This window comes from Acipenser ruthenus, chromosome 2 (genome assembly GCF_902713425.1).
Source record: "Acipenser ruthenus chromosome 2, fAciRut3.2 maternal haplotype, whole genome shotgun sequence".
Lineage (NCBI taxonomy): Eukaryota > Metazoa > Chordata > Actinopteri > Acipenseriformes > Acipenseridae > Acipenser > Acipenser ruthenus.
Window position 1 is genome coordinate 90,068,900 of NC_081190.1, and position 23,409 is coordinate 90,092,308.

The 23,409-nt window shown below is 40.2% G+C and overlaps 1 protein-coding gene across 1 annotated transcript; it reads right to left on the reverse strand.

Moving 5' to 3' along the window:
- Positions 1–250: 250 nt before the first annotated feature.
- LOC117409638 (T-complex protein 1 subunit eta) lies at positions 251–22,970 on the reverse strand. Its single transcript, XM_034015942.2, has 12 exons — positions 22,906–22,970; positions 21,758–21,911; positions 21,564–21,670; positions 20,888–21,013; positions 20,029–20,081; positions 17,258–17,429; positions 13,795–13,959; positions 11,953–12,141; positions 10,577–10,674; positions 7,643–7,775; positions 4,955–5,161; positions 251–1,210 (listed from the first exon to the last, which is right to left on the reverse strand). The coding sequence occupies exons 1-12, from the start codon at positions 22,909–22,911 to the stop codon at positions 986–988; spliced, it is 1,635 nt and encodes a 544-aa protein (XP_033871833.1). The 5' UTR covers positions 22,912–22,970; the 3' UTR covers positions 251–985.
- Positions 22,971–23,409: the final 439 nt, after the last annotated feature.

Genomic DNA, 23,409 nt, shown 5'->3' on the forward strand with positions numbered 1-23,409 from the left:
TGTAGAGCAGGCTATTGACCACAATAACCTGTATACTTTATATTTACTATTGAATTAACACAGATCTACAATCAGCTCTTAATGGCTGATCGTTACTATAAAAGGAAACAATACTTGCATAAATCTTTAAAACCAGCAATCCCCCAAAGGGTTGCGTCTCCCAGGATAATATCCCGACATTAAGAATTACTAAACAGTGCTACTTACAAATGTAAGTTAGGTGACACACAACAAAAAAAAACACATGTAGTCTTGTCAATTTTAGTTTACTTGTCATTTTTGCAAAACCAAAAATAGTTACAAAAAGAGAAGTGGCTAATAGCAAAACACCCAAGTGTCCAGCAGCACATCAACAGACTGAAATACACCCTCCCTCAAACTGTACGAGTGCTTATGTTGGTAGGTTTCTTGGACAATCTGATTAGACTTCCATTTGGAAAAAGATAGCAAGGCAATACTTTGATCCAAGACTGGGTACCCAGTTATTCAACCTGCAATTCAGCAAGTGGATGGGTGGCTACACAGAGACACCACACAAGTACCATAATGGAGCAGTTTCTGCTCTCTAACTTACATTTAAAGCTGCCAGGATGGAATATGTTGGAAGATGACAACCGCCACATCCACCTGAACATACTGCCCCACAATGATACAACTGTAGCAACGAAAACTGCAATAGAAAAAGGGCCAATGTGAGCCAGCTGACCCTGTATTTGCAAAAATACTGCTCCACAATAACTTGCTGTCTAGTTTTGGCGAATAGGGCAAATAACATAGCATCATGTTACATCTTCATATTTTAGCCCTACATTAAATATATGTTAACTTGTGCTAAAACACAAACACATAAACCAAAATAGAAGACAATTTATTTGAAGACTTGCAAGTCATCACTGCATACATATACTGCCAAAGAATCTACGATTGCCTAGTTGGAAGTGCGGAGGGGGCAACATGCCTTCCAGACTGACACGATAATTATCCACTAGTGGGCGTGCGGCCTGCCACGGCCTCTGCCTTGCCCTCCAGGGGGCCCGTCCATAGTGGAGCGCGGGTTCTTGATGGTTTCATCAACAGACAGGATGAGGCAGGCGGCCTCCGAGGCTGCAGTGAGAGCGTTTATTCGGACGATGGATGGCTCCCAGACACAGGCTACGTAGTTGTCAGCGATGTCCTCGTTGTTCACATCCACACCATACCACATACCAGCCTGTGGAGGAGGGGGCGGGAATCATTAATACAGTGTTACCTCTCACTTGCCACTTAACCCTTTGCGGTCCATTGTCGGACTGGGTCCGACATCATTATAGCAACGCAAAAAACAGGTTTCTAGTCGTTTTTTCTCTGGAAAAAGCAGAGAAAACCATTCAATTGCCAAGTGGGAGTGACAGGAGCCGAGACAAGTCGAAAAAAAATAAAATAAAAAAAATAAAGGCGTCTCATGAATAGGTCATACATGGTACCTGGTATCAGATAACGGGGCGTCTTAAGTAAACAAGTTGGCTGACTGAATCAGCGCACAGAAAACACGGACATTTGCAGAGCTTTTTTGAGATGTTATAGTAATAAAATAATGACTTGGATTGCATTATTGAGGAGTTTGGTGATAAAACGAGTGATCAGGAGATGATCGATCGGTATGTACGACTATTATTATTATTTAATTCTTACATAGGTGAAAGCAATAGCGAACGAAAGGGTGGGGCGGGGCTGGAGATACCTAGTGAGTGCTTTGTTGATATGCAGGGCCATTTAAACCTGTTTGACTGTGGAAAAAAATACTTTTAAACAGCGCGTCTAAAATTAACTGCGCGTGTGAAAATTAATTAGACCTGACGTGCCTGACACGCGATTAATAAATGGACCGCAAAAGGGTTAAATTGGTCAAAAACCTGCACACCGAGAATTCATCTGTATTAAGCAGGGGTGTGCAACTCGTATCGCCCGACGTCCGGAACAAGATTTGTGTGAGGGACAAGAAGTTTTGCAGTTACTTTGCCAGTCGGACAAGTAGTTTTTATTTATTTTTCCTATGTTTGTTCTGTTGATACAAAAAAAAGACACCCCAGGTATATTTCTAGAGAGCCATGCAAGTTTCTGAAAACTGAATTGCTTAAGTCTAGCACCTACACACAAACATTTTAAAAAGTGTTTACGTCCCACCATTCTTACTTTGATTGCTTGCTGTGGGAAAAGCTGATCTTCTATTGGTTACAAAGAAACCCAGAAATGGCTGACAAGAGAGCCGCTGGCAATGCACAGACTATTTTTTTTTATTTACATTTTTTGTAATTAGCAAAGCGATGCTGCTTTCTTAACCCTTTGCGATCCATTTATTCAGCACCTGTCATGTGTGTCAGGTCCAATTTATTTTTCACATGCGCTGTTTATTTTACACAAGCGGTTTAAAAGTAATTTTATTCAAAGTAAAACAGGTTTAAAAGGCACTGCATATCAACAGGACACTCAGTACTGCATCTCCAGCCCCGCCCCACCCCTTGTTCGCTGTATTTATCACATAACTCTTCATAGTCGTGCATACTGACAAATCATCTCCTGACCCCTCGTTTTATCATGCATGATGCAATCCAAGTCATTACTTTATTACTATAACATCTCAAAAAGCTTGGCATATGTCCGTGATATTCTTTGAGGGCTGGATGCGGAAGCAGCTATCTCATTTATGTCTGTGGTGAAGGGACTATGTATTGCTCATATCCTGGCTTCTCTCGGCTCCTATCAGAAAGGGTTAAACTAGTTCACTGTTTAGAAGCACTTCAAGACAAACTTTCCCTGGCAAAAAATGTAATTATTTATTTCAAAATCAGTGTTGCTAATCTAGTCTGCTATTTAGCATATTTACATATTTGTTAGATTTAAACACTATTAAAATATATATACAGTGCCTTGCAAAAGTATTCAGACCCCTGACCAATTCTCTCATATTACTGAATTACAAATGGTACATTGAAATTTCGTTCTGTTTGATATTTTATTTTAAAACACTGAAACTCAAAATCAATTATTGTAAGGTGACATTGGTTTTATGTTGGGAAATATTTTTAAGAAAAATAAAAAAATTGAAATATCTTGCTTGCATAAGTATTCAACCCCCACACATTAATATTTGTTAGAGCCACCTTTCGCTGCAATAACAGCTTTAAGTCTTTTGGGATAAGTATGTACCAGCTTTGCACACAGCGTCGGAATGATTTTGGCCCATTCTTCTTGGCAGATTTGCTCCAGGTTGTTCAGGTTGGTTGGACGACGCTTGTGGACCGCAATTTTCAAATACGGCCACTGTAGGACATTCACCTTTTTGTTCTTGAGCCACTCCAATGTTGCTTTGGCCTTGTGCTTGGGATCATTGTCCTGCTGAAAGGTGAATTTCCTCCCAAGCTTCAGTTTTTTAGCAGACTGAAGCAGGTTCTCTTGCAGTATTTCCCTGTATTTTGCTCCATCCATTCTTCCTTCAATTTTAACAAGATGCCCAGTCCCTGCTGATGAGAAGCATCCCCACAGCATGATGCTGCCACCACCATAATTCACTGTAGGGATGGTGTGGAGGCATGGGCAGTGTTAGGTTTGCGCCACACATGGCGTGTTGTTTTGGCAAACTCCAGACGTGCTTTCAGATGGTACTTTTTGAGTAACGGCTTCTTTCTTGCCACCCTCCCATACAGGCCAGTGTTATCCAGAGCTCTTGATATGGTTGACCTGTGCACCATTACTCCACTCCCAGCCACTGAACTCTGTAGCTCCTTCAAAGTGATTGTTGGCCTCTCTGTGGCTTCTCTCACAAGTCTCCTCCTTGTTTCAGCGCTGAGTTTTGAGGGATGGCCTTTTCTTGGCAGTGCCTTGGTGGTGTGATGCAGCTTCCACTTCCTGATTATTGATCCAACTGTGCTCACTGGGATACCAAAACACTTGGATATTATTTTGTACCCTTTCCCTAATCTATGCATTTGTATTACTTTAGCTCTAACTTCTATAGAATGCTCTTTGGTCTTCATTTTCCTTCAGATTCACAGCCTGACCAATGATCCTTCAACAGTGGGGTTTTTATCCAGAAAATGTGACAGCTTTAATGGTTCACAGGTGGATGCCAATGGTAAGGTAATTGTGTCCTCGTTAAGGCAATTTCTTTCATCGGTGTAAACTGGGAGCTTTCACAGCACAGGGGTTGAATACTTATGCAAGCAAGATATTTCAGTTTTTTATTTTTCTTAAATATTTCCCAACATAAAACCAATGTCACCTTACAATAATTGATTGAGTTTCAGTGTTTTAAAATAAAATACCAAACAGAACGAAATTTCAATGTACCATTTGTAATTCAGTAATAAGAGAATTGGTCAGGGGTCTGAATACTTTTGCAAGGCACTGTGTGTGTATATATATATATATATATATATATATATATATACACACACACACACACACACATACATACACACATTTTTTTTTTTTTTTTAACTAGATACCCGCTGAATAAATGGACTGCTAAGGGTTAAACAAAACCAAAATCCTGTAAGTTATATTCTACTTTGTGTGAGTTTTGTGCGACAGGGAGGGTGCAAGTAGATTTTATTTATTTAAGAAGGACAAACACTTTTATAGCATTTTGTCCCTTAGACACCTTTCAAAAATTGCACACCCCCGATTAAGGTTGTTTCGATATAACCAGCAAGAGTTGAGAAATGTAACTCTGACGACAGTCATTCAACTGAACCATGAACCACACACGCCAACTTCTCCCCAGCCTGTCATCTCCAAGATAAGTAATGGGCAAAACAAGTTAAGTCATTAAATCAATACACAGAATAAAAAATGAATGGAAAAGTACACTACGACTGTATTGTATTTTATATGCACAGTTACAGAGGGTTAACTAAACAAACGAGAAACAAACCACTAAAGCCGCCAGGCTTTATCACGCCCTGTCAGAGCCTACCTGGGCATGTTTGGCCCTGAGCTTGTTGAGGATGTTGGTGGCATCGAAGCCAGCGTTGTCACAGAGTTGACGGGGGATGATCTCCAGTGCTTTGGCATAGGCACCGATCAGCAGCTGCTGCTTGCCTGGGATGGTCCTAGAATAGTCCCGCAAGTACTTGGACAGCTCCATCTCAATAGCACCACCTCCTGCCACAACAGAATCATTCTGAAAGCAGAGACACTTTCCATTAGGGATGTTAGATTGTTTAATTTCCTAAACTTAACGTAACATTTGGGTGTCCAATTTTTCAAAAGGGATATTTACACAAACACCTCCAGGTCCAAATTTAATGTGTTTTGTGCTTCATGTTTTTCAGTGGACTTTTGGAACATGGAAGTCATCGTTTTTTGTTTCTTTGCAAGTAAAGCAGTCGAGGTACTACTCTGGATTTCCACCTTTCTCTTTGGGTGAATACTTGAATCCTGTCAGACTATTTTCGGTAGTGTTCTACAGTAACATTGCAAGATGTAACAGAAGAGCTTACCTCCATCGCTGTGCGAAACTCCTGATGGTTACTGCTTTATGCAATCTGCTGCAGACACATGAAGCCTTTAAGAGGCATCATTTTCTTGTTTACAGCGTGCAGTATTTTAATTTTCAGCCTAGATTGCATATAGTCACATGACAATCACTGCACAACACTATGCATGGCAAATAGTACACGCAAGCACAATAGCATAACTGTACAGTTTAGTTAATGTGATTTTAATGTATGAAATACAAATTAAATGAATATTTAATAAATCACAGTATTGTTTCAAGATTTCCGCGCAGTCCGTGAAATCGCAATTAACATAGGGCCTTATTTAGGACATACTACATTAATGTGGATGACACTACATGTGTTCAATGTGTAAATATGGAAAAAGACTTGCCCTATTGCATAAACACTATAACATGCCCATCTCTGACAATTAAATGTTTAGGAAGAATTCTATACGCTTAACACTTGAAACCTTGAAATGGTTCAAACTAAACTAGTAACATCCCTACTTTCCATTATCTGCCGAAGTAGAATCTCAGGTAAAAAAAAAAAACACAACAAAAAACTCCAAAGCAACTTGTCTAGTGCTGCACGAACCAATTAACTGATTATTCAGATTGCGTTCTCCAGAAAATGCAGGTACAGGACAGTTGTATCGACCGGGCCAATTTACCATTCAAAGTCAAACAAGTGAAGAAACAGCTGCTTGGGTTTATGTTTGCTGCTTTGCTTAAGCCCTGGACACATTGTTCGATGCGAACAATAGCAACGTAATTTTTTAGTCACATCAGGCAGTGCGTTATGTTTTGTAATGCGATTTTACAGGATGGCCCGATCGATTTCAGTCGGCTCGCAAAGTTTAAACATGTTTAATATTTTGCAATGAGATTCCCTCGCATCAGCTAGTGTGTTATACCTAGGGCTTCTGTTTTTCTGGTTTTATTAATTGTATTTTTCGGTGCTTATTTTTAGCTGTTAGTTTCATGTAAATCTTTTTCTGGGCTTTCACTGTGAAATTAGTGTTTTCGGTTACTTTCTAAAATGCTTGAGGGTTTTTTTTTTCTGTCAAAGTATGTGTAGTAGTAACTCGACAGTACTTGCACACTTAAGTTGTGCCTTCTTTCCATTGCTGTCTTCCACAACAAAATTCCTATGGTAACGGGCACATTCTTCTGGGGTTTTTGTGTGTAGGCATTTTTGTAAATTTCGCCACAATTCTGTCTTAAATCCTCTGTATCTTAACTGCAATACAGCTTTAAATCCTGCTAACAAGCCTCCACGTAATCTCGTTTTAAATCTCACAAGTGGAGTCTCCAATAGAAATGTAGGAATGTGCCGTCATTCAGTAGTTGGGGTGGGTTTAAAGTATTCAGAATGAATCAATGATGCCAGTCATGAAGGCGAGACATTGCCCATCAGCACTGGGAAATGTATATTTCTGTAGTAGGTTTTATTTTTTTAATGGGAAAAGGGTAAAGTCAACGTGAACTGATTAACCTTTTTCCACAGTTTTTCCGGTGTTTTTTGGCTATCCACAGATTTAATTTCTTTTGTATCAGGGGTGTTTTAATCGGGTTTTATTGATTAAAACCGAAAATCAGAAGCCCTAGTTATACCCACTCCTAAGCCTCAAAGTCAGCAACCAATGAGTTCACCACGTTAGGTCATATGACTGGAGACATGCATGTATTCTCTTATACAAGGTATTCCATTGGTTTGAATGCAATGTCTTTGCAGATATCTTTTGAAGGAATTTACAGAATACTGCTGCTATAAAACCATGCTGCATGACTCATTTATTATTAATAGGATTATAATTGCATTATACCAAACAAATACATGCATGTCTCCAGTCGATTTTCACGATCATGTCACCTACCCATAATAGATATTACTACTGTCATAGCCTTATGTTCTCTCATAGATATTTTTGCAACAGAACTTCTCCATTGTGATGAGACGATCGCATCAGGCAGTGTGTTCCGGGCTTTAGACTCTGCAGAACAATCCAACAATCCACACAAATCCAACAGTTGTTTCTTCACTTATGGTAAATTAGCACAATCAACACCAATGACCCACATCTGTGGAGAGCTTGAAACACAAAAAGAAAAAAGGAGGTCCCTGCTCCCCCATCCAGCAGTAACCCGTGTGGTGCTGACCTTGATGGCTCTCCTGACGATCATGATGGCATCGTGCAGTGACCTCTCTGTCTCCTCCATGAACTGCTCAGCTCCTCCTCTCAGGATAATGGTACATGTCTTGGCCTTAGGACAGCCTTTGAAAAAGTTATACCTGCAGGGAAGGAAGGAAGGAAGGAAGGAAGGAAGGAAGGAAAAAAAAAAATCTTACAGATCACATTATTCCATACAAATTTTCCAAAGTCCTTTCAACTAATACCCGGTTAATAAAACTGCTATTTTTTGTTTAACACAAGAACCGCCACGGCAGTTATTTTGACGGTTTTCACTTTTCAATTACTCTGCGTGTGTGAGATACACGGTTGTCCGTTTTTGATTTTTCCTAAATATATGCATTAAATACCCTGATGGCATTTGAAAGGCAAGACCGCAAAAATAAGTTGTAATCCCCTCTACCTAGAACCGCCAAAGCCGTCACTTTGACTGCATTTTACAATACATGTTTTTATTTTGAATATAACCTACAATATTCGATTTAATTTTTTATATACAAGCCTGTTCTCTACTGGACCTGGCAGCCATCAATTCCTTCGTTTTGTACAAGGAATACACCAGGGAAAATATCAGTAGGAGAGATTTCATCTTGAAGCTAGCCACAGCGCTTCAGCAGAAACATTTCAATCAGAAAACTCTATCACTCCCCTCCTCAAAAAACCTACCCTTGACCCCACCTCCCTCCAGAGCTACCATCCTGTCTCCCTCCTACCCTTCCTCTCCAAAACCCTCAAGCGGACTGTACACCGCCAGCTCTCTGCTTTCCTGTCCAACCACTCTCTGCTTGACCCTCTCCAATCTGGCTTCCGCTCTGCTCACTCCACTGAAACCGCCCTCCTGTCTGTCACCAACTCACTTAAGTGTGCCCGAGCTGCCTCTCTCTCCTCTGTCCTAATTCTCCTCAACCTCTCTGCTACCTTTGACACTGTTGATCACTCTATTCTACTATCATCTCTTGCTGACCTGGGGATCTCTGGCACTGCTCTGGCCTGGTTCTCCTCCTACCTCTCCAACCGCACTTACCAGGTAACCTGGCGTGGAGCAACCTCCACACCTCACCCTCTCTTAACTGGAATCCCCCAAGGGTCAGTCTTGGGTCCTCTCCTATTCTCTCTCTACACCCGCTGCCTGGGCCCCCTCATCGCATCCTATGGTTTCTCATACCATTTCTATGCTGATGATGCTCAGATTTTCCTCTCCTTCCTCACCTCTGACTCCACCATCTCCTCCCGTATCTCTACCTGTCTGTCTGCTATTTCCTCCTGGATGCACTCGCATCACCTCAAACTCAACCTCTCTAAATCTGACCTCCTTTTCTTTCCCTCCTCCTCCCCCTCCTCTGATCTCTATCTCTGTTCCTCTGGAATCTACCACACTCTCTCCCTCTTCCTCCGCTAAGAACCTTGGAGTCACCCTGGACCCCTGCCTCTCTTATTCCCAGCACATCTCCACTCTGGCACGCATCTTGCCGATTCTTCCTGAGCAACATCCGAAGAACATCTGAAGAATCCGACCCTTCCTCACCAACTATGCTACCCAGCTCCTGGTCCAGGCCCTGGTACTCTCCCGCCTAGACTACTGCAACTCCCTCCTGGCTGGCCTCCCTGCGTCCGCCACCTGTCCGCTCCAGCTCATCCAGAACTCTGCTGCCCGCCTGGTGTTCTCTCTGCCTCGCTTCGCCCACGCTACTCCACTACTCCGCTCGCTCCACTGGCTCCCGATCACCGCTCGCATCCAGTTCAAGACTCTTGTACTAGCCTACAGATGCCTTGACCAGACTGCACCCAGCCACCTCCACACCCTCATCTCTCCCTACACCCCCACTCGACCTCTCCGCTCCGCCTGCACTAGAAGACTGGCTCTACCTCCGCTACGCTCCCCTGCCTCCAGAGCCCGCTCCTTCTCCACCCTTGCTCCGCAGTGGTGGAATGACCTTCCTACAGATGTCAGGACTGCCCAGTCCCTGACCACATTCCGGCGCCTCTTTAAGACTCACCTCTTCAAACAGCACCTGTAGAACTCCTCTGTTTGTATCCTGGGACACTATCACCCTTCATTTAAATGTGCTTTATTTTGCTCTTATCTGCCCCCTATTTTACTGCATTTAATCCTGTACTTCAGAATCACTATTTAATCATATCCTGATGTAACTATCACTATTATCTGCTGTATTATTGAATTGTGGTTTGTCACACTTGAACAAAAGTTATTGTATTTCTTGCTCTTATTGTATTACTTGTATTGTAACACTTGAAATCTATTTGCTTACGATTGTAAGTCGCCCTGGATAAGGGCGTCTGCTAAGAAATAAATAATAATAAAACTGCAAAGCAGCAGGCTACAGCAGCTCAACCTGGATTCTGTGCTGCACAGAGTGACAAACACACACACCAGAGAAAAAAAAGTTACTTTTGTTTTAAATTAAACACTACTTTCGTTTTTACAGTTTTGTATGTATATATAGCTGTTTACACACTAGTTTCTTTTGAAATTTATTTTACTACAGTTTTTCATTTTTTGTAGTGCTTTATGTGCAGATGTTCGAGATGATGTGCTTGAAAAACTTTGGAGTTGTATCCGATAGTTTGCCTTTCATTTTAATATTGATGTTGTTTAAAATGTAACCGTCATAATGACTGCCGGTGGTGGTTTTAGGAACGAGTATAACTGCGGCGGTTCTGGTGCGAACTACCTAAATGTACAGTGTCATGGCAGGATAAAGGCTTCTCCCTCGTGAGTGAAGATAAAGCCTGGAGAACTAAAGCTACAGAAAACAGGTAAGGGACTTTACTAGGATAGATTTTTTTTAATTTAAGAATTGTTGAAATCATCCCTTTAGTATGTAATCATTATGATGCTGGTTTAAACAATGTATTAATGCAATAGTAAAGATGAAAGCACCTTTCCCCCCCAACCTGGACCTCCTCAAAGAGAGCACACTGTCCCAGCACACTGTCTGTGAGAGAGCCCACACTGGTCTGGATGGAACCACCACAAGCCTGAAAAAGAGACGAGAACCAATCACACTTAGCTCAGAAATTAACAACTCTCTGCAAGTTTTAACAGATGAAACAGTTTCCTACTCAAACACAGGGTCCAAAATGTCAGTGTATTTGAGGACCCAAACTCTAGTTCCTGCTCTTACACTCCCAAGAAAAAAAGGTGTACGTGTACTACAAGCAGACTGCAGAACCAGTGTAAGCTGGGTTCACGAAGCGTGCAAGCAATGTCCAAGACAAGATTTCTTTGTTCAATACTCTAATTTCTTTAGGCACAGGGTTTTCCGTTTGTTTACTGAATTAACCCTTTACGGTCCATTGTCGGACCTGGTCCGACATCATTATAGGAACGCAAAAAACGTGTTTCTAATCGTTTTTTCTCCGGAAAAAGCCGAGAAAACCATTCAATGGCCGAGTGGGAGTGACAGGAGCCGAGACAAGCCGATAAAAAAAATTAAAAAAAATAAAATAAAAAAAGGCTTCTCATGAATAGTCATACCTGCCCCTGGGATCAGATAGGGGCGGCCATAAGGAAACAAGCTGCCTGTTACTGAATCAGCGCACAGAGACCATCACAGACATTTGCAGAGCTTTTTTGAGATGTTATAGTAATAAAATAATGACTTGGATTGCATTATTGAGGAGTTTGGTGATAAAACGTATGATCAGGAGATGATTGATCGGTATGTACGACTATTATTATTTCTTAGCATATGTGAAAGCGATAGCGAACGAAAGGGTGGGGCGGGGCTGGAGATGCCTAGCGAGTGCTTTGTTGATATGCAGTGCCTTTTAAACCCGTTTGACTGTGAAAAAAAAAACTTAAACAGCGCGTCTAAAATTAACTGCGCGTGTGAAAATAAATTGGACCCGACGCGCACTTAATAAATGGACTGCAAAGGGTTAAAAAGGATTTGTCTCGCTACGATTTGAGTTTTAATGTCGAAATCAGTGCAATATCAACGTCAAAATAATGTAAAGGTGCAGCACATGAATCTCTACAAACCAATTCAGAATTTAGGAATTCTGAAATCTGCATGGGACTTTCTTTAATATTCTTTGGTGTGGCTTAAGTTTTTCCAGTGTGGCTAAAAAATGTTAAGTTACTTTAACCACAGTGGCTAACTAAATGAAAGTATTAAAAGTGAATGCAGACTTCCATTCATAAACATTTAAAAAATGTAAAAACTAATGTTGAGGTCAATAATTATTGGGAGAAGGCATCAGCTGAATGCCATTGCTTCCTAGTAGGGCAAACGAATGACAAACATGACATACCATCATGGTCCTCTTGAGGTCCTCCTCCTGAACTCTGCCAGCACAGAACAGGTCCCTGTCAGCGAAGAACTGGGTAGCCACATCTCCAATGGGAAGCTTGGACAGCACAACCTTGGCCCCCGATTTGTGGATTTTCTCCAGCTTGTCATAGAGGATATTCCACTCTGCATCCACAATGGCTTGGTAATCCTAATGTATGTACAAACAGATATCAGGTTCACCCACAACTTAAATGCTCAGTCAAAACTCAAGGTAAAGAACTTGAAAAAACGCATTTCAGCTAGCATAAAGTGCAACAACAAAGGCAGAGCAGAGACGTTTGTCTAAATGACTTTCCTATCTGAACTTATTTAAATAAAAAGGTTTGTTATGCATTTAAAATAGTTGCAGAAGAACCATCTGTCACTTAAAAAGCAACATAAACAAGAGATCCATGTATAATATAGATCTGAAGCAGGACCCGGCTATGTGAAATATTTCAGGTGTAAAAAAATACTGCTGGATACTCAGTTACATATTCCTATCGTAAATTGAACAAGGGTGAAAGTGGCCAATGACCATTTTAACAAACTCCTGGGGCAAAACCAATCTTTTGGCTGGGAGCCCATCTAGGCCCCCCAAAGCTCTGGGGTTTGTGCATGCACTCATATTCTGAGCCATTTTAGACCACTTTCAGAAGCAAATTTGAAAGACTGTAGAAAAAGAAATTCAGAAATGACTTCTTACACGTCATATTACCACACAGGCTAGTTAAACAGTTTTTGAAATGTTACTTAAAACCTTTTGATGAGAACTGTGTCTCATCATAGGTGCCTAACTTTAAATGGAAGGCAAACTGAAGGACTAACTGACGAGCACAGAGTAGTGTTTATTTATTTATTTATTTATTTTTAGTTAAGCACCAATAAAAATGAAGAAAATCTTGCTATTGTGAAGTTAGTTTTAGTAATTGCAAGCCGACAAAATTGGGTGGGTGTTTCAGCATAAAATGTTCAATATGTACTTACTGAGCACACATTAATCCACGTTCAACAGAGAATAAAAACAAAACAAAATTACCTAGCCTATATTTAATCTTTTTTGTAGTCTCCACAGACTGCCCAGCATCTTCTGTTGCAGTCACATCGCTGCTCACATTAGCTGTTGTAAATAGTGCAGTGCGGACTAAGGGTCAAACCACTGTTCATGTAGGGTGCGTTTTATTTTTTTTTGTTTGCTTTTTATTGTCAGACTTCTTGAGTCTTCTGAATGACATTTCCTTTTTTATTACAGTTTAAGCCATTTAAAAAGGCAACGTCATAACAAAACATAGACTAGTGTGTATACACTGAATAAAAAAAGCAGAGGGGAAAAATATAGGTGCCTCCCTGTGCACTATGGGTTAGGTGCCTATGGTCTCAATCAAGTGACAGAACAGGAGGAGGGAAAAAAACACCTCTTATTAGGTCACAAAAATTAAGTATGTGCAGAAACATTTTACAGTTTTCCATGATAAATATATAACCCCCCCCATTTTTAATTTTTTTTTAATTTTTGCATTTCTAAACAAATCATAGGAATGGACCTGGGAGAGGCCATTTTTAAAGAATGGATAACTTCCACCCATGATTGAATAAGGAGTGCAAAGCACAATGAAGAACTAAGCCAGTGTTGCTCATATGTCCCCGCTGGCCAAAAGTGTCACTTGGGGACCCAGGGTGTGGACCCCCAGATGCCTCTGTGTATCATGAACGATGGAAATCATAGATAACTACAGATATAAAACAAATTATACTTAAGTGTTAAATGTCCCCTTTGCACTCTAATTTTACGAGAAGCAGAATACATTTATTTGTCACTCACCTCTACAGACTTGACCCTCACTTCAGCGTTCTCCTTCTCAGCCTTAAGCTCCAGCTCCACATTCAGGAGGGCAATTTTGGGGTTCTCGTACTTCTTTGGCTGCATCTCAAACCCAGCATAAGAGAAGGTCTTCTTGAAGGCAACACCCGCCACCAGCTGGGAGTCCTGGTTACAAAACAGACAACTTAAAACACTGAAACATGAAGCACACAGAGAAATAAGCATTGCCACTTTTCTTAATGCAAAGTTAAACACAAGACTTCACAAAACCTCCTTTCTACCATCAGTAATGCAAGCTGCAATGAGATACAAATCCACTCAGCTCCTGAGTCATGTTGTTAGGGTTTCAGGTAAATGTCTCTCGGCAGTTCAATTCTGTGACTCCACCTTCCAAAGGCTGAAGAGCTTTAAAATCAATCGTATACTATCAATGACCTTTTCAAGTCTTCTCGGACATCCAATTACAATTTTTTTTTTTTTTATGGCGTGGGTCAGCCATGACTACGGGCCTTGTCTCTATATGATTGGTTTAGGGCTAGGAGGAGTGGGACGTATAATATTATAATTAAGAGGACACGTCACAGACGCCACCGCTTTAGCTGAGTTCACTGCAGATTCATATAGACACTCGTCCATTTGAAAAGTCTGCGTCTCTGGTTCCACAAGTCCAGGACTGCAGATCTACAACTCATTTGAAAAGTGAAGTACTTGGACTAACTAGGCAGCTTATTTTGTTAGTTTTTTAAACTTAATATCCGCTTTTTAAAAATAACTTTTGGAATGTATTTTTTTTTTGTTCCTCTCTCCGTGTGCATGCAGGGCAGGAGATAACTTTAGATAGACAGAGGAACGGTAGTTCCTTGCACCAAGTTATCAGCGAGAACTGCTACCCTCTATATAGCAAGGATAGATTACATGTTTTCAGGGTATTGGCACAGTAAAAGTAAATCAGCCAAAAGCACCATTTAACTTTTAATTTGTAGTTCCCAGCACTCTTAGGTGAGATATAGGAAGAAAAAAAAAAAGTCAATACTTAATCACAGTAAGAAATAAGTCGCCAAAGTAAAACAATAACCTTTTTCTCCCAAAGTATTTTTTTGCAGACCCCAGGCACTTTTATCCATGCATATGTATTATTACAGGACATCTGATTTTAACGACAATTAACTGGAAACATACTAGGTACCATGCTTATTGTGACGTCTATATAATTTAGACAATTATTTATTTGTTTTAAAATGGAAAATTTGCCTGCAAAAAAATATTATATAAAGGTATATGTGGGATTTAAACCTATAACCTTCAGTTTACAAGCGTGTTGTGTTACTGGCAGTGCTACACAATTAGTTGACACAGTATTTTGAAAGATGAAGTCAGCCAGCTGAGAATTCTTGGGACTGTTATAATTGAGATTTTGAGCCATCATCATCATCAGAGATTGTGATCTTGAGCTCTGAACTTTTTTGGTTTCCCGTCGGTGTATTGCTCATTGTGGTCCCTATTGGCGCAAGGAAGTACAGTTTCCTCTCTCGATACTGGTTGATGACAGCAACACCATTTGTGGTTCCCACTGGACAAAAGGAATGTTAATTTCGAAGTATTAGCTATGCTGAAGGATAGCCAATACATTTGGTAAAAGTAAAACGAAAATACATTAACCCTTAGCGGCCCATTTATTCAGTCGGGTCCAATTTATTTTCACACGCACTGTGTAAAAGTATTTTTGTTCACAATAAAACTGGTTTAAAAAGGTACTGCATATCAACCGGACACTCAGTACTGCAATCTCCAGCCCTGCCCCACCCCTTGTTCGCTGTATTTTTCACATACCTCTTCATAGTCGTGCATACTGAAATCACCTCCTGATCCCTCGTTTAATCACCAAAACTCCTCAATAATGTGACCCAAGTCATTATTTTATTACTATAACATCTCAAAAAGCTCTGCAAATGTCCGTGAAATTTTTTGAGTGTTGGATGCGGAAGAAGCTATCTTGTTTGTTTATGGCTGTGTTCTCTGTGGTGCCGGGGCTATGTGTATTGCTGAGATGCGGCCCCCTTTTTTTTATTTAATTTTTTAGTCTTTTCTCGGTGCCTATCGGTCTCACTTGGCCATTGAAGGTTCTCTCAGCTTTTTCCGGAGAAAAAACGACTAGAGACCTGTTTTTTACGTCTTTTTGATGATTTCGGACAGGGTCCGACATAGGACCGCTAAGGGTTAATACACATAATGAAATAAATGAATACATATAGACATTTATCTTGATACTTATTTTTCACTCATATAAACACTGCCATGTAATACTGTATGAAATGAAAATAAATACTCAACCATTTTTGGGAAGGGGGAGAGTGAATTTAGAAAATCTTATTTGTCTCGTTACCTGCCAACGGTCTACTGTTAGTATATAGCATAAAGAAAAGTGTGTGTGTTCATATGTAAATCTATACACAGCCAGATTGTTTAAACTATACGATGGCATAGTTTCAACATTCATAACAATGTACCAAACCATACATCCTTGGCGTTTACTAGCCTTTGTGTTAACAGCTGGTTTAGTATCTGATGGATGGGACGCAACATTTTAGGCATGTGCATTTCAGGAACACATGAACAGAAACGCTAACGTGACGTCTGCAATTTATTTTATATTTATATATATATATATATATATATATATATATATATATATATATATATATATATATATATATATATATATATATAAGCAATTTCTAGTAAAAGCTAAAGTAAATTCCCTGCTTAGATTTAGTTCTCAATTTTTAGAGGGTAAAAAAGGAGACTTGTGATAAGGGACATGTATGCTGTAAAGAGGGTAAAACACAGGTCTCCAGTCTTTTTTTCTCCAGAAAACGCCAAGAAAACCATTCAATGGCAGAGTGAGACCGACAGGAGCCGAAAAAAAAAGGGTGCGTATCTCATGCATACAGATAGCCCCAGCACCACATAGATAACCCGTACATAAAAAAAATAGCTGCTTCTGCATCCAGCACTCAAAGAATCAGACATTTGCAGCTTTTTTATGTTATAGTAATAAAATAATGACTTGGATCGCATTACTGAGGAGTTTGGTGATAAAACGAGTGATCAGGAGATGATTTATCTGAAGAGGTATGTGAAAAATACAGTTAACGAGGGGTGGGAGATGCAGTACTGAGTGTCCTGTTGAAAAGCAGTGCCTTTTAAACCTGTTTTACTGTGAAAAAAAATACCTAACAGCGCATCTAAAATAAACGGTGCGTGTGAAAATAAATTGGACCCGACACGTCTGAGACGCGCTGAATAAATGGACCGCTAAGGGTTAATACATTTCTGAACTTTTAATCCATAACATATGAAATAACCCCTAGGTGCTGGCCTGCACCAAAGTTACTTGAGTGCCCTCAGTCTGAAAACCTCTGGTATGGCTAAGTTAAATCTCCCACCCCTGGCCTAAACTCACTTCAAGGGCACCTCCCTGGACCTTCTTCATGCCAATCATTTTAAGAGGCAACAGATCATCCAGCATCATCACTGCGTCCACCACCATCATTGAGAAGAACTCCTTTTGCACAGCAATCAGCTTGGAGTTGAGGGCTGTGGAAGCACACTTCACCAGCAGGCTCTTCTGCTCACTGAGGACAAACCAGGGATAGAAACATGACTCCTATTGCAAAGCAGTTTCACCCATTCCAGGTTTTAATACAAGCTTGATTAAAAAGTGTATAGGTGACAAGCTCAGATGTGTCTTGTTAAACTCATAGTAAAACAAGAAAGGTACATGTTTGAGAAAGCTTTTGTATTCATCATAAATCTTGCATATGTATGTTTTCCTGTTTATAAAAACTTGTAATGTATTATACTGTTTACAAAGAAAATGTGTATTGTTGTTTAAATCGCAGATGTTGCCATTTACAAAAAAGTATTTGTTCATGAGATTTTATTTATATATATATATATATATATATAAAATGTATGTCACACACACAACTGGTCAAAAGTTTTAGAACACCCCCATTTTTCCAGTTTTTATTGAAATTTAAGCAGTTCAAGTCCAGTGAATAACCTGAAATGGTACAAAGGTAAGCGGTAAACTGCCAGAGGTTAAAAAAAAAGTTTAGGTTACCAAAAACTGAAAAATAATGTACATTTCCGTTATACAAAAAGGCCTTTTTCAGGGAACAAGTAATGGGTTAACAACTTACAGCTGTTCTGCAGCAATGGAAGTAAATTAAGCCTTGAAAGTTGATGCTAACAATTCCTACAGGTGTCCCAACTTTTGTTGATTACTTACAAACCCTCTGTCTGTATAAAAGCAGTGTTGGAACAGACTGTGTTACTACACCCTCTTAAGCATCATTTTGTACTGCAGGAAGTAGTATATTGCTCTCATAATGGCGAGAAAAAGGCAATTAACAAAGGAAGACAGACAGACCATTATAACCCTTAACCCTTTCAGGTCCATTTATTAAATGCGCGTCAGGCACGCCAGGTCTAATTTATTTTCACATACCGATCATACATGATAAAATAGCTTTTAATTTCATCACTTTCCAGGAGGAATGAAGCATTATTTCAATGAGCTGTAAGGGTACCAACAAATTTGAGCACGAGACGATGAAATTAAAAGCTATTTTATCATGTATACTTGCATACCTTTGGTATGTCATAGAATAAAGCAAAGAAGCTGTGAAGAGAGATGAATTATTGCTTATTCTACAAAGATATTCTAAAATGGCCTGGACACATTTGTTGGTACCCCTTAGAAAAGATAATAAATAATTGGATTATAGTGATATTTCAAACTAATTAGTTTCTTTAAGTAGTATCACACATGTCTCCAATCTTGTAATCAGTCAGCCAGCCTATTTAAATGGAGAAAAGTAGTCACTGTGCTGTTTGGTATCATTGTGTGCACCACACTGAACATGGACCAGAGAAAGCAAAGGAGAGAGTTGTCTGAGGAGATCAGAAAGAAAATAATAGACAAGCATGGTAAAGGTAAAGGCTACAAGACCATCTCCAAGCAGCTTGATGTTCCTGTGATAACAGTTGCAAATATTATTAAGAAGTTTAAGGTCCATGGAACTGTAGCCAACCTCCCTGGGCGTGGCCGCAAGAGGAAAATCGACCCCAGATTGAACAGAAGGATAGTGCGAATGGTAGAAAAAGAACCAAGGATAACTGCCAAAGAGATACAAGCTGAACTCCAAGGTGAAGGTACGTCTCCATCTGTCGCTTTTTGAGCGAAAGTGGGCTCCATGGAAGACGACCCAGGAGGACTCCACTTTTGAAAGAAAAACATAAAAAAGCCAGACTGGAATTTGCTAAAATGCATATTGACAAGCCACAATCCTTCTGGGAGAATGTCCTTTGGACAGATGAGTCAAAACTGGAGCTTTTTGGCAAGTCACATCAGCTCTATGTTCACAGACGAAAAAATGAAGCTTTCAAAGAAAAGAACACCATACCTACAGTGAGACATGGAGGAGGCTCGGTTATGTTTTGGGGCTGCTTTGCTGCGCCTGGCACAGGGTGCCTTGAATCTGTGCAGGGCACAATGAAATCTCAAGACTATCAAGGCATTCTGGAGCGAAACGTACTGCCCAGTGCCAGACAGCTCTGTCTCAGTCGCAGGTCATGGGTCCTCCAACAGGATAATGACCTAAAACACACAGCTAAAAGCACCCAAGAATGGATAAGAACAAAACATTGGACTATTCTGAAGTGGCCTTCTATGAGTCCTGATCTGAATCCTATCGAACATCTATGGAAAGAGCTGAAACTTTCAGTCTGGAGAAGGCACCCATCAAACCTGAGACAGCTGGAGCAGTTTGCTCAGGAAGAGTGGGCCAAACTACCTGTTAACAGGTGCAGAAGTCTCATTGAGAGCTACAGAAAACGTTTGATTGCAGTGATTGCCTCTAAAGGTTGTGCAACAAAATATTAGGTTAGGGGTCCCATCATTTTTGTCCATGCCATTTTCATTTGTTTTATTATTTACAATATTATGTTGAATGAAAAATCAAAAGCAAAGTCTGATTTCTATTAAATATGGAACAAACAATGGTGGATGCCAATTACTTTAGTCAGTTTCAAGTTATTTCAGAGAAAATTATGCATTCTTCGTTTTTTGTGGAGGGGTACCAACAAATATGAGCATGTCTGTATATACTGGTTTTCTATTAATTTTTACATCTGGAGTTAAAGGGGTTAATAAACACAGGTACTTACTCCTTGTCACCCTTTTTCACAGAAACAGCAATTTCATTGATCTTTTTCACGGCCTGTGGAGAGAAACAAAATGTCAACCTCACACACACACAAACCCATTTAGTTTACAGCAAGAACTACTGAACAAAATATACTGCAAGCTAGTAAGCTCTCCTATAAATTAATTTATATATCGGTATTCACTTAGACCACTATTTATTACTGCTTTTAATAAATCAGCTGGACAGCAAATATCATGTTTTAAGCCCCTTTCACACTGGCACTCCTACTCGGGTCCAGACCCAGGTTCTGGCTACCAGAGTCACAATCTGACGTAGTGTGAAACCACATACCTAGGTCATACATGGGTTCCAGCGACTCACCTCAGGCTGTGGGTCAACACGTTTTGACCTGGGTTGCGAGACAAAATGCATGACGGCCGTTCTTGAACGGACTAAATAACAAATATCCATGCCTACGTGAAGGTTTCATTTCCGCAAGGATCATGTTTTTTCTGTTTAGCCATATTTCTTGCTTGAGACACCATGAGCTTGACTGCAGCAGGGATGACCAAATATTTGGGCCAACTGTTCACTCCGTAGAAGCATATATGAAAGCATACATAACAAGCTGCTTCCAGGGCATCGATACACACATTGTTTACTTGCATTTGTCACCCAGCACAACCCTGCCTTATCAAAAGCAGTGTAAAATTGCGTAGCTACCTCACATGACACCGGGTCCTGACCCGGGCAGAGTATGCCAGTGTGAAAGGGGTTTTAGAACTTTACCTAACAGCTAGCTTCCCATTCCTAAAGCAGTGCAGATGGTTTTCTAATTTGTCTGAAGCTACCAAAAAAAAAAAACGTAAACAGCTCACCAGCTGTGTGGCTGTACGGAAAGCGCGAATGATGGTCTGGGGGTGGAGTCCCTCCTCCACATATGGCTTCACTTGTTTCAGGAACTCGGCAGCCAGCAGGGTCACAGATGTGGTCCCATCACCAACCTGAGGAGGAAAGCAGTGGAATATGAAGCATACACTAATTATTGCCCTGATTTCACAAATAAAATAAATATGAATCTTAGCCAATATATAAATACTTTTAGTGCACCAAAATGAATGAGGAATTATTGTAGTTGGTATGATGCCATGCTCTCGCCATCAAACATTGGCAGCAGTGTGGAGTAGTGGTTAGGGCTCTGGACTCTTGACCGGAGAGTCGTGGGTTCAATCCCAGATGGGGGACACTGCTGCTGTATCCTTGAGCAAGGTACTTTACCTAGATTGCTCCAGTAAAAACTGTATAAATGGGTAATTGTATGTGAAAAACATAATGTGATATCTTGTAACAATTGTAAGTCGCCCTGGATAAGGGCATCTGCTAAGAAATAAATAACAATAACAACAACAATAACAACAATAACAACAATTGTAAAAAGTCGTCACCAATGAATTTTACCTTGCTGCTCATATAATGTAGCCAATCAGGACCACACACGGCACCCTATACTATTTTCTATAAGAAAGAAGCTGTGCTATTTTAGCTGGCACTCACCTCTGCATCCTGGGACTTGGCAATGTCCACTAGAGTTTTAGCAGCAGGGTGCACAACATCTAGAAGCTTCAGGATGGTGGCTCCATCATTCGAGATTGTAGCTTTACCTAAAAGCAAGTAAATACCACACATGTGACCGTTTATTGGCGATAAAAACAATTAGATTATATAGAGTGGACAGTGGCATCACTCACCTCTGTTGTCGACCATGAGCTTGTCCATGCCTCGTGGGCCCAGGGTGGTGCGGACAGCTTCAGCAATCACCTGACAGGCATTGATGTTGCTGACTAACTGGGGGACACCTTGCGAGGAGTCAGTCCCCTCCTTCAACAGGATAATCTGTGTGGGCTGCAACAGCAAAACACAAATAAAACATGTCAAAAAACAGGCAAGAAGGATCACCAACCCGAACTATCAGATTAGTGTGGAGTTGCTTGGACTTTACGATTACCAAAATTAAATGTGTAAATCTAAAAATTACTACGTTTTGAATGAAAACTTTATTTTCATTATACCTACAACAAACAAATACACAAGTGTTAGCAAATACAATATATGTGTTTGAATACTACCTTTGCATATCAATTGTTTCCCAAGATATCTTAAAGTGAAAAGGTAATTATTTACATAAACGATCAGGAAGATATGTGGGAAACAACCCATTTAACGGACTGAAATTCATCATTTAGCCTGAAAAGCTCGGCGCAGAACACGATATAACACCAAAGAGTGCTTAACAACTTGGCAGTTAAGAATGTGCAGTACTGTACCCATCTATCTTTGTATAGGAGGAGCAGGGTTGCATTACAAATCACAAACACATACTCTTCAGAATCGGTTTTAACGTGATCTGAGTGGGCCAAAGCTAATCGTTAAAACATGCTGAAGTACTTATAAGCGAATTTATTGTGTCAAACTGCACACATCATGACTAAGGCCTGCTACTAAAGCATTAACAATAATAATGTAGAAATCTTTGAAAAACACTCACAAGAAAGCACCGGGCTTACTACCCAGACAACGACATGCGAACAGCAGCAAATTCATATATTTGTTAGTAAAGCCGCCAGTAAGGTCATTTAACACCGGTAACCATAACCCGTTGCTATAGCAAGCAAGCGGACATGACAGCGACCCCCCAATTCAACCAATATTAGGCAAGACGGCGAATAAGGGCAACTGTTTTTACAAATCCGTGTTCCTTTCCAACGAAATATAAAACAGTGAGAAAACAAGACCCTGTTTTTAATGTTTTGGATTTCTCTGTGATAGACCGGCAGCATTTGAAGACAGATGGCAACGGCTTTACAAAAAAAAAACTCACAACTAAACCACCACTCACCATCATCTCTGCAGCTCTCTTGTGAAACAAGCCGGTTGGAGAATCCCATGGTGCACTGCGCCCAAGAAGCTTCTGGCAAAGGGCGTGTTTTCGCGCGGTAGGCGTGGCTATGAATTGACCGAAGTGTGGGCAATTTTAATTATGATTCGTGGGTGGTTTTGAAAACTAGAGGTTGGGGTTTTGGAGTGAGTGGTCAACAGTTGCTAAGTCCTCTGTAATACGCAGAATTGGGCTTGTTTTTTCAGAGTCGAGGGTTGAAATTTGCATAAACGCCCATACTGTAACATGGGTTGCTCTTGTTTTGTTTGGGCTTGCTTTGAAGAACGAGGTCGCTATTGTTCTGTCCAAAATCTGGCAACTCTGATGCTCAAATGTCACTAAAAGGCGCAGATTCAGATCTGCTTGATATAACAACATATTAAATATTATTATTATTATTATTATTATTATTATTATTATTATTATTAATAATAATAATAATAATAATAATAATAATAATAATAA